At 66.7% G+C, this 16,774-nt stretch overlaps 1 protein-coding gene across 4 annotated transcripts in view; it reads left to right on the top strand.

Moving 5' to 3' along the window:
- Positions 1-16,774, top strand: part of ABLIM2 (actin binding LIM protein family member 2) — an 87,224-nt gene that overhangs the window by 33,818 nt on the left and 36,632 nt on the right. For 2 of the 4 annotated variants that reach the window (XR_014792944.1, XR_014792945.1), the window contains exons 4-9: positions 2,301-2,416; positions 3,809-3,935; positions 5,141-5,234; positions 11,265-11,352; positions 13,043-13,101; positions 16,026-16,070. Coding sequence is in view for 1 of the 4 variants with exons in the window: in XM_084861416.1 (XP_084717542.1) it covers positions 2,301-2,416; positions 3,809-3,935; positions 5,141-5,234; positions 11,265-11,352; positions 13,043-13,101 (484 nt within the window). In the remaining 3 variants the exon portion in view is untranslated. The remainder of the gene's footprint in view (positions 1-2,300; positions 2,417-3,808; positions 3,936-5,140; positions 5,235-11,264; positions 11,353-13,042; positions 13,102-16,025; positions 16,071-16,774) is intronic. The other 2 variants (XR_014792943.1, XM_084861416.1) reach the window with 1 other exon arrangement.

The raw sequence follows: 16,774 nt of genomic DNA, 5'->3' as shown, positions 1-16,774 counted from the left end.
CTATCTGTCTGTCCCTCTGGGTTGGGAGCGGAGATCCAGGGGATGAGAGAAGACTGAAAAAAATTTGAAGAAATAAAGGCTGGAAAATATCCAAATTTGATGAAAACTGGTAACGCATGGTTCCAAGAATCCCAGTGAATCCCATGGAAATAAACACAACAGAAATCTGCCGACTCTAGTACAATCAAATTTCTGAGAAACAATAATAGGAAGAAAATCTTAGAAGCAGCAAGAGAAAAAACACCACCACATACGTACAGTGAAATCTATCCTATATAATAAAAGGGTAATATGCAAATAGACTGAATGGCAGAACCATTGAACAACCAATCAAAGTGTAATATGGTAATGATATGCTAAGGCTGCTCAACCACTTGCTATGATGTGCACTGACCACCAGTGGGGCAGATGCTCCAACTGGTAGGTTAGCTTGCTGCTGGGGTCCAGCCAATCAGGACTGATCAAGATGGACCAGCCATGCCCTGGAGCCCTCCCACAGTTCCTCCCCAGCCCAATCGTGCACCAATGGGGTCCCCCTAGCCTGCACCCTCTTGCATTCCGGGACCCCTCAGGGGATGTCAGAGAGCTGGTCTCGCCCGATCCCGCAGGCCACTCCCCTTGGGAGGGTGCCAGATGCAGGGCTCACAGTGGGTGAGCCTCTTTCTATCGGGACTGATTGGGCGGGAGCCCGCAGCGGGCACAGTGGGGTCGGGATGAGCGAGAGTGGCAGGTAGGAACTGCAAGTGGCATTGGACTGCGGGTTTCAGCCTGACCCTTGCAGGCCACCCAGAGGGACCCCGCCTGTGCACGAATTCATGCACCAGGCCTCTAGTATATATGTATAAGGCTAATATACAAAGTGTCCCCACGGGAGTTCAGGAGACTGGGAGTGCTAACGCTCACTATAACGTGTGCTGACCACCAGGGGGTGGCATGGAGTGAAGGAAAGCCCTGCCGGCAGCCGGCAGCTAGGGAAGGGCGGCCCCAGCCAGCAGCCGGTGAGCCCCAATCGGCCCTGATCACCAGCCAGGCCTAGGGTCCCTACTCGTGCACAAATTTCATGCACGGGGCCTCTGGTAAAAGAATGACTGCAGACTTCTTATCTGAAACTGTGTGCACCGGAAGACAATAGAACAGCATCTTTATTTATTTAAAAAATATATATATATTTTATTGATTTCTTATAGAGAGAAAGAGAGAGGGATAGAGAGTTAGAAACATCAATGAGAGAGAAACATCGACCAGCTGCCTCCTGCACACCCCCCACCAGAGATGTGCCCGCAACCAAGGTACATGCCCTTGACCGGAATCAAACCCGGGACCTTTCAGTCCGCAGGCCGACACTCTATCCACTAAGCCAAACCGGTTTGGGCTAGAATAGCATCTTTAAAGAGCTGAAAAAAATCTATAAAAAGAAACCACACAACCCTTCAAAAATGAAGGGAAGACCGGTGAAGGGTATGGCGTTCTTTTTGGGGGGTGATAAAAAACTTCCTCAAATTGGCTGTGGGGATGGTCGCACCGCGTTGAATTCCCTATCAACCTTTGAGCGGGATGTGACTGTTAGTGTGTACACGAACACAAGTGTCAGTAAAGCAGTCAGTCGGAAAACAAAGACTTTTGTAGACACACAGACGCTGAGAGGATGTGTTGCCAGAAGCCCTGCACCTGCACCAGTTGGAGGAAACTTTCCAAGCTGAAGGAAAGTGTCAAAAGACACCGAGAAGAAGCAAAAGCAAGCTGTCAGCTGGTAGATAGTACGGATGTCCTGGAGCACTGGTGTCCGGAATATATAAAGAGCTTCTGCCAGTCAATATTAGAAGAAAAAGAAAAGGGGGGGAAAAAGAAAACCCTATTTAAAAATGGGCAAACGGGTTTAACATGTGCTCCCCGAAATATGTATGTGAGAAAGAGGCCGAGCATCGTCCACACCAGGGGAGGCAGCTCGGACTCAGGTGAAATACCGCCCTAGAGCCCCCAGAATGCCCGAGACCGAGATGGAGGGTGTGGGGTGTCTGTGAGGACCGGAGCGAAGGGAGCTCTCGGGCACCCTGGTGGGACGCCGAAGGGTGCCACCTCCGGGGGAGGCAGTTGGCCGGGCACACAGGTGGCGTGTGGCCCCGCACTCCCCCTCCTCGGGGCCCGCCGGCTTTGTCTGCTGGTGTGGGTGAGGCGCTGCGCTCCGGTGTCACGGGCTGGCCTGAGGGCACCCCGCAGGGCCCGGCAGCGCTGGGTGGGGGACGGGAGGAGGTGGCGGTGTGTGCGTGGGTCCTGGCTTGTCACTCCTTCTCTCGTTCCAGGCTGCCCTTCCCGCCCGGAGACCGCGTGACCTTCAACGGGAAGGAATGCATGTGCCAGAAGTGTTCCCTGCCCAAGTCCGCGGGGGGCAGCGCGCACCTGTCCCAGGGCCTCTGGAGTGAGTGGGCACTGAGTGGCGGGGGGGGGGGGGGTAAGTGGGGGAGGTGCGACCAGAGGTGGGGGGATCATAAGGAAGGGAACCGGGATAGAAATCTCCGGTACATTCGTGCTGTCAAACCTTTGCACGGCTGTGCCCGCTGCCCCGTGAGCCACTCCTGCTTTCCACCCACCTCCCTCCCAGCTCTGGCCTGCCTCCTCCAGGAAGCCCTCCTGGCTGCTTCTCGTCCTCTCCCTCCTGCTCACTCGGCCCCCAACCATCAGCTCCAGGCCATCTGGACGCCCCTTGGAAAGCCTTAAAAGAGCATTGAACTTGGCTCCTGCGGTCAGGGGCTGCACATCGCAGGAGCCTGGTCAGGGTGCATATGCAGTATGCTCCATATGTGCTTCTCGCATGTAGAAGCTGGAGATCGTTCCTCTAAAGCAGGAGCGCCAGCTGCCTGTGGGTGTTGGCGCAGTGAGATCGGGCAGGCGCAGGCAGGTGCTGGCCTTTGCGGGCGGGGGGACTGAGAGGGATGTGGGGCCGGGGCCTCAGCGCTCCGGGCCCTGCTGCCGCCACGGTCCCACTGCAGAGGTGGTGTTTGGAGCTCCCCTGCATGTGGGGTCGCTGTGGTGTCCCAGCACCAGGGCCACGTGGCCTGGGACAGCGTGGGGGTTCCTGCTGATTTCCGGAGCCAGGCCCTTGCCCAGTGTTGGTTCCTCCTGCCCACGTGGTTCCCATCCATCCATTCATTCATCCATCCACTTGTTTCCCCCTTCCCCTGCCTGGGCACGGTGGAGGAAAGCTCCCCATCCCTCAGACGCCGGACCTTGGAGCTGGAGTCTGTCTTAAAGTCATTTTCCAAAGTTGCATGTGGTTTGGATGGTGTGATAATTTGGGAAAGCCAGAGCTTGCAAGCAGCCCTGGGACCGTTATGGCTCTGGCTGGAGGGTGCACCTGCCCAGGCCCAGGTGCTCCACCCCTGGCAGGCAGGCCTCTGTCTCCCCAGCTCCCGGCCCAGTGCATACAGTCAGTGCCCAGACCCGGCCCATGCATGCAGTCAGCACCGAGCCACGGCCCGGTGGATGCAGTCAGTGCCCAGCCACGGCCCAGTGCATGCAGTCAGCTCAGCCACAGCCCAGTGCGTGCAGTCAGCTCAGCCACGGCCCAGTGCATGCAGTCAGCTCAGTCACGGCCCGGTGCATGCAGTCAGCTCAGCCACATGGGAACAAGCTTGGTGACTTGTTTTCTACATGTGCCCCCCTGCCCTGTAGCAGGTCCCCACAGCACACCAGCCGGACTGTCCCCTCTGTCTGCTCCCCAGGGCACTCCCTGCTTTCGGGGTGTCCCGAGACCCGGCGCTGAGGCGCCCCTCCCTGGGCCCCGGCGGTGACGTCTGTGTCCTCTCCGCAGGCTGCGGGGGCTGCGGCGCAGAAATAAAAAACGGCCAGTCCCTGGTGGCCCTGGACAAGCATTGGCACCTGGGCTGCTTCAAGTGCAAGACCTGCGGGAAGGAGCTGAACGCCGAGTACATCAGCAAGTGAGCGGGCCGGGCCGGAGCCTCGGGGGGCCCCCGCCTGTCCCTGCCTTCCCCGCTCCCCTGGCCGGGCTGGCGTCTGTCCCCACGCCCTGCAGCCTGGCGCCTTAGGTCTCTGCAGAGACGCCGCACCATTCGTTCTGCTGACGGAGCAGATGTCACGCTCCCGTCTTTGACAGTCACATGCCTCCCGAGCCCATCCTCGAGGTCGCCCTGCCCCGGCCCACACTGCCTGTTACCTAGCAGCCTCCGGCTGCCCCAGACTGAGGAGGAGGGCGCCTGGGCGTCTCCATGGAGACACCATCTTTGAACCTCGGGGGTGTGCTGCACGCCCACCCGTTTGTGGGAATCGCAGGGCCCGAGGCCGGCGGCCTTTGGAAGTGGGTCCTCGGCCCGGTTTCTACCTCCCTGTCCTGTGAGCCAGGCTTCCCCCTCGGGCAGAGGCACCCCTGCAGCCCAGGGCCTGTCCTCCCCTCTCCCCGCCCCCACCGCAGGCCCCGCCCCTCCCGCAGGCACCCTGTCTAGAGGAGGCTGATCATCAGGATAATCACAGTCACTTTAAATGAGCTCGCAGCCAGCCACATGGCTCGGGTTGAGTGACAACCTAGGAACCCGAAGGTCACAGTTGGATTCCCGGTCAGGGCACAGGCCCGGGTTGCAGGCTCGATCCCCAGTGTGGGGCGTGCAGGAGGTAGCCGATCAGGGATTCTCCCTCATCATGGATGTCCCAACTTGCTCTCCCTCTTTTCCTCTGAAATTAAAAAAAGAAAAGAAACGAGCTCCCGGTGGGCAGACGCTGGACCCAGCGCCGTGCCTGCGTGATCTCCCCCCATGAGCACCGGTCCTTTTTCTCACGCTCCCTCCGTGGCGGCTCCGTGGTTAAGCGACCTGCCCCAGGCTGCCCGGGTACCCAGGGGCAGTGCCCAAACGGTGTGTCACTCCTCACTAACACCACCACCACCGCCTGGCGCGGAACAGGCCCGCTGTCCCCCTGGGGGCGCCGCCAGCCCCTCCCTCTGCCGCTGAGCTGGCAGGTGGCCCCCGCTCGGCACCTCGTTTCTCCATCCCTGTCTCTCGCGGGGCTGGTGTGGTGACGGAGGGCGGGCCTGTGGCCTGGAGGGGGAGGAGCGGGCTTGTCCCTCTGCCACAGCCCCTCTCCCGGCGGGGGTGGGGGCTTGGCGCCCAGCCTGACTGCTGGCTCGTTGCAGGGACGGGCTGCCCTACTGCGAGGCCGACTACCACGCGGAGTTCGGCATCCGCTGCGACGGCTGCGAGAAGTACATCACGGGGCACGTGCTGGAGGTAAGGCCCCGGGCGCCGCCGCCCGCTGGGGGCCCCCTGGCCTGGGTGTGTGTGCGAGGATCTGCACCAGAGCCGTGGCCACCGGTCCGCCCGCTCTGCCTGGGGACCCCGGGAGCCAGCCTCCTCCTCCAGGAGCGCTCCAGGGCCTCTCCCTGTGCCCTGGACGAGCTGCTGGAGCTGGAGGGGTGTGAGGACTGGAGGTCCTGGTTCAGCCTGAGGCCTAGATGGAGAGGCCGGGAGGGCTTAAGTGGGCGCAGCAGGCAGGCTGTGTGCCGGGGGCAGAGGGGCCTGGCCGCCCGGCAGGCCGGGTCACTGGGCACTGGCAGGCCAAAGCCCCCGCGCCCAGGGCCCAGGCTGCCGCCCTCACCCACCCCACCCCTCCTCGGCTCTGGGCTGCTGGCTGCTGTTGGGGCTGCCGTGGTCCCTGGGGGAGGTGGGGTAACAGGACCTCAGGGAAAGGCAAGCAGCTGAGCATGGGGTGTGTGTGTGGGGCGGAGGGTGTGTGGGGGGTGGAGGGTGTGTGTTGGGGGGGTGGAGGGGGGGTGGGGGGTGGAGGTGTGTGTGGGGGGTGGAGGGTGTGTGTGGGGGGGTGGAGGGTGTGTGTTGGGGGGTGGAGGGGGGGTGGGGGGTGGAGGTGTGTGCAGGGGGGGGTGGAGGGTGTGTATTGGGGGTGTGTGTGTTGGGGGGGTGGAGGGGGGGTGGGGGGTGGAGGGTGTGTGTGGGGGGTGGAGGGTGTGTGTTGGGGGGGTGGAGGGGGGGTGGGGGGTGGAGGGTGTGTGCGGGGGGTGGAGGGTGTGTGTGGGGGGTGGAGGGTGTGTGTTGGGGGGGCGGAGGGTGTGTGTGGGGTGGAGGGTGTGTGTGGGGGGTGGAGGGTGTGTGCGGGGGGTGGAGGGTGTGTGTGGGGGGTGGAGGGTGTGTGTTGGGGGGGTGGAGGGGGGGTGGGGGGTGGAGGTGTGTGCAGGGGGGGGTGGAGGGTGTGTGTGGGGGGGTGGAGGGTGTGGGTGGGGGGGTGGAGGGTGTGTGTGGGGGGTGAAGGGGGGGTGGGGGGTGGAGGGTGTGTGTTGGGGGGGTGGAGGGTGTGTGTGGGGGGTGGAGGGTGTGTGTGGGGGGGCGGAGGGTGTGTGGGGGGGGTAGGGGAGGGTGGGGGGTGGAGGTGTGTGTGGGGGGTGGAGGGTGTGTGTTGGGGGGTGGAGGGGGGGTGGGGGGTGGAGGGTGTGTGTTGGGGGGGTGGAGGGTGTGTGTGGGGGGGCGGAGGGTGTGTGGGGGGTGGAGGGGGGGTGGGGGGTGGAGGTGTGTGTGGGGGGTGGAGGGTGTGTGTTGGGGGGTGGAGGGGGGGTGGGGGGTGGAGGTGTGTGCAGGGGGGGTGGAGGGTGTGTGTGGGGGGGTGGAGGGTGTGTGTTGGGGGGTGGAGGGGGGGTGGGGGGTGGAGGTGTGTGCAGGGGGGGTGGAGGGTGTGTATTGGGGGTGTGTGTGTTGGGGGGGGTGGAGGAGGGTGGGGGGTGGAGGTGTGTGCGGGGGGGGTGGAGGGTGTGTAGGGGGGTGAAGGGTGTGTGGGGGGGGTGGGGGTGGAGGGTGTGTGGGGGGGTGAAGGGTGTGTGGGGGGGGTGGGGGGTGGAGGGTGTGTGTGTGGGGTGGAGGGTGTGTGTGGGGTGGAGGGTGTGTGTGTGGGGTGAAGGGTGTGTGTGGGGGGGTGGAGGGTGTGTGTGGGGGGGTGGAGGGTGTGTGTGGGGGGTGAAGGGTGTGTGGGGGGGGTAGGGGGGGGTGGGGGGTGGAGGATGGGAACTGGGGGGTGGCGGACCCAGCCGAGGTCCCAGAAGCGGCCTCTGGGGAGGGGACGGATTGGGGCTGAGGCTGCAGAGCTGCCCACACCCCCAAGGGAATCCCGGGACTGACTTGCATTTTAACGGCTGCTCCCCCGCGAGAGCAGCCTGCGAGGAAAGGAGCCTCGCTCCGGGGGACAGAGAACTGGGGCGCGAACACACAGGGCGGAGGGGGCTGCCGGCGGCGGGGGCGGGGGCCCTAACACTAGTGTCTGGTGCCGGGAGGAGAGGTGACTGGGCGGTGGGCACGCGGTGCCAATACAGATCCTGTACCAGAGACAAACCACCCCCGCACGTGTGTGCGCGTGTTGGTGCTGCAGGCGTGTGACCTGGCGGCTTTCCCACCGCCGTGGGCCGCGCCCCTGCGCCCGGGAGCGGAGACCTGCCCCGCCCGCAGCCTGCCGGCTTCTTGGCCCCACAGACGGCTCCAGAACTCTCCTCAGGGACGCGCGGGACAGGGCCTGGGAGCTGCCCCAGCTCAGTGCGGGCCAAGGGTGTCTGATAGGGGGGCCGGGGGCAGCCCGCAGGCCTCCCTGGGTGGACCCGAGGCACCAGGGATGGCGACCAGTCTGCAGAGTAAGCGGACGGACGGTGCTGGGTTGCAGCCGAGCACAGCATGGGGTGCGCTGTCCGCCCTCCCCCAGACTTCCCCCACAATGCTTCTGTGTCCTGCGGAGGCTGAGGCTGCGGGAAGATGGATGCCCGCGTTCTCTGCCGGAGCCGGGCTGGCTGCTCCCTCCCGGAGAGGCGAGGCGGCAGCGAGGGCGGGCGGAGAGGAGCCGGGGGAGGCGAGCCGCTGGCAGCGGGAGAGCAGCCGCCCCGGTGGCTCCCCGGAGCCCGGAGCCGCCGGAGCGCGCCTGGCTGTGCGGGCAGCGGCCCGGGGCGGCAGGTGGCAGGTGCCGGACCTGAGAGAGAAGGGAAGGCTCGGACCGCTGGCCGGGGGTGCGGCAGACGGCCGTCCTCGCGGACACGCTGCCCGCCCAGGCCCGTCCCGGGAGCAGGCCGTGGGCTCGGCTGGTCGGACGGGGCTTTGGCGCCAGGACCCCGGCAGGTAGGCAGCCTGGCCAGGTGCCCCCGAGGGCTGGCGGGGAGGCCAGAGGCGCCGTGCGGGGCTGCAGGTGGGGGCTTGCAGGGAGCAGGGGCACCTGTCACCTCCTGCCCCCCACTTGGCCCCCAAGATGTTTGTCACCCCGAGCCAGAGCGGGAGAGCAGCCGGCCCTGCCCTCGCGGCCGGCAGGAGCCCCCGGTCTGCCCGCACCTGGTGTGCGTGCCCAGGCAGAGCCCCGCCTGTGCTGCCGCCGCTGTGTGTGCCTCGGCCGCAGTGGGCGCTCCCTCCCCGCCTCCCTCTCTCACATCGGAGGCATCCTGTACCCCGGTCCCCGAGCCCTGCATGTCGGTGTCTGTCCTGATGGGCCTGCTCCGTGCTGGACGCGGGGAGGAGCCTGCTGTCCTGCAGGGCCTGGGAGGGGCTGATGGCCGGGCGGGAGGGGGCTGGGAAGGACCGAGGTACCGGAGGCAGAGCTGGGTCCTGGAGCAGCTCCTGTCCCAGCGCTGGGCTCCGGGGATGGAGGCGCCCAGGGAGAGCGCCAGGAGGGGCCGGGGAGCGGCCGGGACAGCAGTGCAGCCAGACCCCCCAGACCAGCCGAGTGAGGGGAGCCGGACCCGCTGTCACCGCCCGCACACCCACTCACTCCGATTCCGTTCTCAGGAGAATTAGCCGCCAGATAGGGGAGCAGGCGAGGATGGGTTGCTGCTGTCTGAGCCCCACCTGTGTCAGCAGCCTCGCTGTCCCCATGGCAACGAGAAAGCAAGTTTCCTCTGGGACCACCCATCCCTCCCTCGCTGCCTGCCTCCCTGCCTCCTCCCTCTATCCCCTCCTCCCACGCTCCTCCCTCTGCCCAGCGCCTTCCCGCCTCCCTCCCTGCCCTCCCTCCTCAGCCCACACTCCCCTCGTGGGTCCCCGGGCTGGGCTGCCTTCCTGAGAAGGTGGAGACGGGTCCCCGCCTGCCTGCAGGAGGCCCCGTCCGCCTTGTCATCCGTTTCTCCGCTCCTGCGCCCGTGGACACGGCCGATGGCGCCGTGAGCGTCCGCGTGCGGTGCTGAGGAGACCCCGTCCTCCTCTCTCTCATTCTGGCCTCTTCACCTCCCCCGGCCCGGGCGTGGGCCCGGGTCCCGTGGCGATTCTCCGCCTTCTCGGGACAGACGGTTCCAGGCGGCTGCACCCTTACCTCCCCGATGCCCAGGGCCCCCGTGTCCACGTGCTCCCCACGCGAGCTGCTTCCAGTTCGCTCTGCTCCAGCGTCACCCCGGGCTGCACGGTGCCTGCGGGGTGTGGGTGCCTGTGGGGTGTGGGTGCCTCGCGGGGTGTGGGTGCCTCACGGGGTGTGGGTGCCTCTCGGGGTGTGGGTGCCTCGGGGGTGTGGGTGCCTGTAGGGTGTGGGTGCCTCGGGGGTGTGGGTGCCTGTGGGGTGTGGGTGCCTCGCGGGGTGTGGGTGCCTCAGGGGTGTGGGTGCCTCAGGGGTGTGGGTGCCTCTCGGGGTGTGGGTGCCTCTCGGGGTGTGGGTGCCTCACGGGGTGTGGGTGCCTCTCGGGGTGTGGGTGCCTCGGGGGTGTGGGTGCCTCTCGGGGTGTGGGTGCCTCTCGGGGTGTGGGTGCCTCGGGGGTGTGGGTGCCTCTCGGGGTGTGGGTGCCTCGCGGGGTGTGGGTGCCTCTCGGGATGTGGGTGCCTCTCGGGGTGTGGGTGCCTCTCGGGGTGTGGGTGCCCCGCGGGGTGTGGGTGCCCTGCGGGGTGTGGGTGCCTGTGGGGTGCGGGTGCCTCTCGGGGTGTGGGTGCCTGTGGGGTGCGGGTGCCTCTCGGGGTGTGGGTGCCTGTGGGGTGCGGGTGCCTCGGGGGTGTGGGTGCCTGTGGGGTGTGGGTGCCTCTCGGGGTGTGGGTGCCTGTGGGGTGTGGGTGCCTGTGGGGTGTGGGTGCCTCAGGGGTGTGGGTGCCTCGCGGGGTGTGGGTGCCTCTCGGGGTGCGGGTACCTCGCGGGGTGCGGGTGCCTGTGGGGTGCGGGTGCCTCGGGGGTGTGGGTGCCTCACAGGATGTGGGTGCCTCGGGGGTGTGGGTGCCTCGGGTGTGTGGGTGCCTCGGGGGTGTGGGTGCCTCTCGGGGTGTGGGTGCCTCACAGGGTGTGGGTGCCTCGGGGGTGTGGGTGCCTCTCGGGGTGCGGGTGCCTCGGGGGTGTGGGTGCCGGGCGTGTTGTGGGGAGAGGTTGTGGGGCTCTTCCTGTTTCAGGAGAGAGTGAACCATGGGGATCAGCACCCACTTTTTTCATCCTCACCTGAGGACATTTTTTCCCGTTGGTTTCTAGAGAGAGTGGAAGGGAGGGAGGAGCAGGGGGGGGGAGAGAAACATCAATGTGAGAGAGACACATCAGTGGGTTGCCTCCTGCCCCGGCCGGGCTGGGGTACTTGCTACTGAGGTACATGCCCTTGACCAAGAATTGAACCTGGGACCCATGAGTCCACAGGCCAATGCTCTATCCACTGAGCCACACCAGCCAGGGCCACATCCACTCTTAGCCACAGGCTGCAGCCCCCGCCCTCCCCTGTAGGGGTAAGAAATACTCACTATAAAGTAAGACAATACTTATACACAATACTCTGGGGGTGGTTTGGAGTTTATTTGTTTGTTTTGGCACCATGCAGAACTAAGCCGAACCAGTGGGTGCAATTAGTTTAGGTTATTTCAGTATTAACATGTAAACCTAATTTAATGGGCTTTAAGAATTATGAAAGTCATAAATGCTAAGAGAGAAAATCAAGCAATACAGAGATGCCTAAGAAAATTACTAATTTTCTCCCCTGGGCTTCCCAGTCCCTCCCCCCGTTCCCTTTCTCCCCCCCCCCCCCCAAATAATGCCAGCCTTGCCCCGCCCAGCTCCTCCTCCTCCTGGGCCCCTGGTACAGAGGTGACCAGTGACTGGCTGGCCCTCCACCTTCTGGGGGCGGTACAGGGAGGCTGCCCTTGGACGGCTGAGCCGGAGCTGCTGACGCCAGTGGCCTGGCTAGGCCTCTGTGCCCAGACGTGGTTCCCAGAGGGCAGAGCCAGCTGGCACCCACAGCACCGGCCACTCACCCGATCGGGCTCTGGGACTCCCTGCCGGCAGCATGCCCGCCCGCACCCCGACACCGGCTGCGCCCACAGGGCCTCGCTCTGTCCCCACAGGCGGGCGAGAAGCACTACCACCCGCTGTGCGCGCTCTGCGTCCGGTGCGGCCGGACGTTCGCCGAGGGCGAGGAGATGTACCTCCAAGGTAAGCGGGGCACCCCGCCCGTCCCGGGGCCGGCCCGGCGTCTCCCCGGCCCATCGCGCGCGCTGCGTGTGAACCGGGGTCACGGGGTGCTCCGCTGGCGAGGGGGCCCCGCGATGCGTGGGAGCGGGGACAGGGCCCAAGCAGGCGATCCTGAGCGGCATGGCAGGACGGCGGGTGGGGGAGGGACGGCGGGCATGGTGGGAGGCAGAGCCCACGGCCCTGGTCTGCCTGGAGGGGGGCAGGAGCTGCTGGGACCCTCCTGAGGATGTTTGGTATCGAGACCCATCTCTTTAAAATAGATTTGCGTTGATTTCAGAGAGGAGGGGAGAGGGAGAGAGAGAAACATCAGTGATGAGAGAATCACAGACCGGCTGCCTCCTGCACGCCCCCCACTGGGGATGGAGCCTGCAACCCGGGCCTGGGCCCTGACCGGGAATGGAACTGTGGCCTCCGGGTTCGGGAGTCAGAGCTCACCACTGAGCCGCAGGGCCGGCTGAGACCCAGCTCTTTGGCTGCAAGTTCTTTTCAATGATCTCTCTGTGCCCAGCGTTCGGGGCCGCCGGGCAGGGCGGGCAGGGCAGGCAGGGGCAGGCCGCACACTGCCCCGCGTCTCCTCAGGGGCTGTGTGATGGCATCGGGCGGTGACATCTGGGCCAGCTGCCACACAGGCCACCCTTGCTGCGGCCGAGCCTCATGGGTGATGTCAGCCAGGATGGCCAGCCCCCGGCGTCCCCTCCTGTCCCTCCTGTCCCCGCGGCAGAGCCCGTGCAAGAGGCCCTTTGTGCCCCGACAGCAGGGCTGGGCGCCTGGCCGGAGGGGTGCCCCCCAGGGCCCGCCCCCACCGCGGTCCACGCTCTCCGTCCCTCCTGCCCCAAGCCCGGTGGTCAGGACAGCAGCTGGGGACGTGAAGTCACCACACAGGGGCCCCGTGTCAGGACAGACACTCGTCCGGGCCCTGGGCTGAGGCGGGCGCCACGGGGAGACTGATTCCTGCGGGGCCTCCCCCGGCCCGCCGCTCCCGGCCTCTGTCTCCGGGGGGGGTTAGATGAGGTCTGACCAGGCTGAGGTTTTCCAGCTCCAAGCCACAGACCCCAGCCCCGCTCCCCTGCCTGGACCCCCGACCCTTTGCCTGTCTGCCAGGTGCGGGGCTCCACACTGTGTGACCTGCAGGTGACCCGGGCAGGAAGCTCTGAGGAGCAGGGTCCCCGGCCACCCTCCCTGCGGGCGGCCCCCAGCCCAGACTCCCCGTAAGCCCGGGCCGGTGTGGCGCTAGGATCATCCGGTTAAATGGCGAGGAGCTGTCCCTCTGTGCCCACGGGGCTGGCCCAGGGCGTGTCCCCACACCCCACGTCCTAGCTTTCGAGGCCGCGGGCCTCTGGCCTGGCGGGTGGGGCGACGGGGGGGTGGCCACAGGCCTCGAGGGCATTGCAAACGCCACGGCAGGGAGCCCCGTGCAGGCCCGTCGCCAGGAAGGAGCCCGTGCAGCCGCGAGCTCGCGGTGTGTCTGCCGTGCCCGTCCCCGCGCTGGGCGTGAGCCCCGGGGGCAGGGCTGCACCTGCCTGTCCGGGCCAGCTCGGAGCGTGCCCGGGGCTCCCCGGAGGTGACGGCCGAGCGGACGTCCGTCCTGCCCCCGCCCCGCCTCCCCCAAGGCCCTGCCTCGGGAGTGCACTGACCCCCGGAATCTCCCCAGGCTCCTCCATCTGGCACCCCGCCTGCCGACAAGCAGCCCGGACGGAGGACAAGAGCAAGGTGGGTGCGTTCCCGAGGTCCCTGCCGCGCTCCGCGCTCGGCGTCAGGCAGCGTCCACGGGCTGAGGGGCGGGGGCGGGGGCGGGGGGGGGGGGGTCAGGTGTAAACAGTGGGTTCTGGGGTCGCTGCATGTAGCTCCCCTTGCCCTCTGGCCTCCTCATTTGCTCGGGAGGCTGATGGCCACATGCCTTTGGGGACAACTTCAAAGTCGGCGAGTCCCCAAGCGGTCACCGCCATCTGGCTCCATTCCCAGAACGGTCACCTGAAGGGCAGGCCGCGGGGTTCGACACGAGAGCAGCCCCCCCACTGCCCCCACCTCCTTCCTCCTCCTCACTGCTGCCTCCCTGGGGCCGGGCCCTGATCCCCTCACCTCACAGGGACCCTGCGGTCACCCCGGCCCTCCGAGAATCCAGAACAGCGCCCCCCCCCCCCCCCGGCCCTCAGTCGGTCTGCAGTCCCCGTGGCCACAGAGGCAGCAGCTGCGGGTGTGGCAGTGAGGCCCGAGCCTGTGGGGACGCTGCCTGGCCTCCCGCGGGGCGGGGACAGGCCTGACCGTCACTGTCCTGTGGCCGCAGAGGCGGCTGCCCAGCACCCTCTCCCACGGCGCCTGTGCCGCTGGCCTCGCCGGTGAGCCGGGCAGCACGCCCCCCTCCCAGCCACAGTCCGTGACCCTGCGGTGACCTCCAGGCCCTCCATCCCGGAGGCCAAGCCCAGGCCTGCCAAAGGGGGGCCCCCGCGAGTGCCTCCAGACCCCACGCGTGCATGGCGTGTGCCCGGGGAGACCGACCGGGGTGGGAGGAGACGGAGACCACAGAGGCCACGGGGGGACAGCCAGGGTGGCCACAGCGGCTCCCGGGCCCGAGGGAGCCCAGCACCGGCTCTGCTCTCCGCCGAGGCCACCGTGCTGCCCGTGGCCACAGCCCCGCGGAGGGCGGGGCTGCACCCTGAGGCCCTGCACCCGGAGGGACAGGAGGGAAGGACAGGGAGGGAGGGACAGGGAGGGAGGGACAGGGAGGGAGGGACAGGGAGGGAAGGACAGGGAGGGACGGACAGGGAGGGACGGACAGGGAGGGAGGGACAGGAGGGAAGGACAGGGAGGGACGGACAGGGAGGGACGGACAGGGAGGGAGGGACAGGGAGGGAGGGACAGGAGGGAAGGACAGGGAGGGACGGACAGGGAGGGAGGGACAGGAGGGAAGGACAGGGAGGGATGGACAGGGAGGGACGGACAGGGAGGGAGGGACAGGAGGGAAGGACAGGGAGGGCAGGTCACGCCCGCAGCTGCGCAGACGCTTTGGGAGCATTTGGCGGGAGGCTGCGGCCAGCGCGGCTGCCCCCTCGGCGCGGTGCCCGGGGCTGGCCTGCCCCTCGGTGCCCGGGGCCGGGGTCCAGGCCCCACCATGCCCTGCTTGTCCCCCGTTTCCCTCCCAGCCCTCAGGCCTCTGTCCCGCCCAGGAAGTGAGGGTTGTGTCCGGGCCGGGTGGCCAGGCGGAGGGGTGGGTCAGCCGGCTCTCCCTGGGGATGGGTTCCAGGGACAGTTCTCCGGCCAGCTGGCCGCTCTGGCGGGGGAGGCAGGAAGAGAGCGCCAGTTAATGACCATGGACCAGCCAGCCCTGCCAGCCCTGCCAGCCCGCGGCTCAGGGTGCGGTGGGCTCCGGAGGCGGCCGCGGTCATGGCCTCGTGACCTGCTGAAACCGCCCGGTCAGGTGGCGCCCGTGACCTGGTGATTGCAGAGAGCTACTGCCCGCCGTGGGTGTGCTCAGCAGTCTTACCCGCGGCCCCTCTGCGCCGGCCCTGGGCGCTGGGGGAGGCTCCTTCCCGCCCTCGGAGTCAGCTGTGCCTCCGCCCGGCAGTGTGACATCGGGCAGATCACTAGCCCTCCCTGGGCCCGGGCCTCAGCTTTAAGCTGGAGCCAGTGGGTGTCAGACCCCGCCTGCTGTGACCCTGTGTCAGTGCTTCCTGGAGGAGGCTGAGTGGGGGGAAGAAAGGCGGGAGCTGTGGCCCCTTCCGACTGTGGGTGCAAACAGCCGGGGCTGCTGCTGACACAGGCCCAGGCCCAGGCCCAGCGCACGGTCAGGGCCGCGCCCGGGGACCTGTGGGCCCTCCCGTGCGGGGACACTCCCCGGGCGCGGGGGGCGCAGGGCCACCGCTGCTGCACCCAGGGCGGGTCTAGCCCAGTGGTTCTCAACCGTCCTAATGCCGCGGCCCTTTAGTCCAGCTCCTCATGTGGTGGTGACCCCGACCACAGGGTGAGAGCCGCTGGTGGGTGGCCTAAGACCATCGGAAAACACGGAGATTTACATTACCATTCATAACAGTGGCGAAATGACCGTGGTGAAGTCACCACCACACGAGGGGCTGGGTTAAAGGGCCGCGGCGTCAGGAAGGTGGGGAACCACGGCGCTAGGGGCTTCCTGCCGTGGCCAGCGGGCCTGAGGGGTCTGACACGGAGCCCCAGGGAGCGGCTTCCGGCTCCTCGGGGAGGAGGCGGGGGCAGAGGGTGCAGGCGTGTGAACTGTGTGCGGACATCGCCTGTGGCCAGTGACACAGGCCTCCTGGCCGCAGGGACGGCGAGAACAGACCCGAGTTCCCTGCCTCGGAGTGGCCATCGCACCTGGGGACTGGGGGGTCGGGCTGGGGACCTGGGACTGCGCTGTGGGTTCAGGCTGAGCTTGGGGGAACCCCAGACCCCGCCGGCCTCCGGAAGCCTGTGGTCTGTGGGGACAGGCAGTCCCACGACTACGCCCCTCTCAGCAAGCAGAGCCCAGTCCAGGGGCCGGGGAAAGCAGGGCGGGCCTCCCGGAGGCGGCGGCCCCGAGCTGGGTCCCGGAGGAGCCAGGGGCGTGGAAGGGGGGGCCAGGCTGACGGGGGGTCCTGCAGAGGTGAGCGGCGAGCATCACGCCCTGTCCCCTCTCTCCCTTCCAGATGCAGAAGCAGGTTTGCCCGGGTGCCACCCCCTGTGCCTTCCAGGTTTGTGCCTGACGGCTGGCCCTGGTGTCCCGTCCTCGCTGCTGTCCGCTGTGTGTAGGGGGCGGGGCGTGCTCCGCCGGGAGGGGCGGTCCCCCGGTCTGTGTGAGTTAGAGTTCGGGGCCGACAGTGCTCCAGGCACCTTAACACCAGACACCTCTTTCCCCCCGGAGGCCGGAGGCCGGAGACCTCGGGGTGGGCAGGGCGGCCCCTCCCCAGGCCCCTCCGTGGCGTGTACAACGGCCGTCTCCTCCCCGGGTCCTACGGGGCCGTCCCTCCGTGTGTGTCTGTGTCCTCGTTTTACTGACTCCAGAGAGGAAGGGAGAGGGAGAGAGAAACATCGAGGATGAGAGATTCATTGATCAGCTGCCTCCTGCACTCCCCACACTGGGGATCGAGCCCACAACTGGGCATGTGCCCTTGACCAGAGCCTATCCAGCTAGGGCAAGTGTGTCAAACTCAAAGGCCAACGCGGCCCAATAAACCAGGTGTAAGTGGATGTGGCCGCAAAAAACCAAAAGCTTAAATGTTCATAGAGACGTCAGTTTATTTCCATAGAGAGGCTGAATTCAAAGGGCGGAGATAAATGAGTCATTGTTAATCATCGTTAATGAGCATTTGCCGTGACCGCACACGGCCGCGGGCCACGGTGTGACATGTCACGTGAGGTCAAGGCCCACCCTGAAGGCCCAGGAACCCGATGGCCC

Source organism: Pipistrellus hanaki, assembly GCF_964339955.1.
Source record: "Pipistrellus hanaki genome assembly, chromosome: 1".
NCBI classification, from domain to species: Eukaryota; Metazoa; Chordata; class Mammalia; order Chiroptera; family Vespertilionidae; genus Pipistrellus; species Pipistrellus hanaki.
Note: the sequence above shows the minus strand (reverse complement) of the source record. Positions and strands in the feature narration are given on the sequence as shown.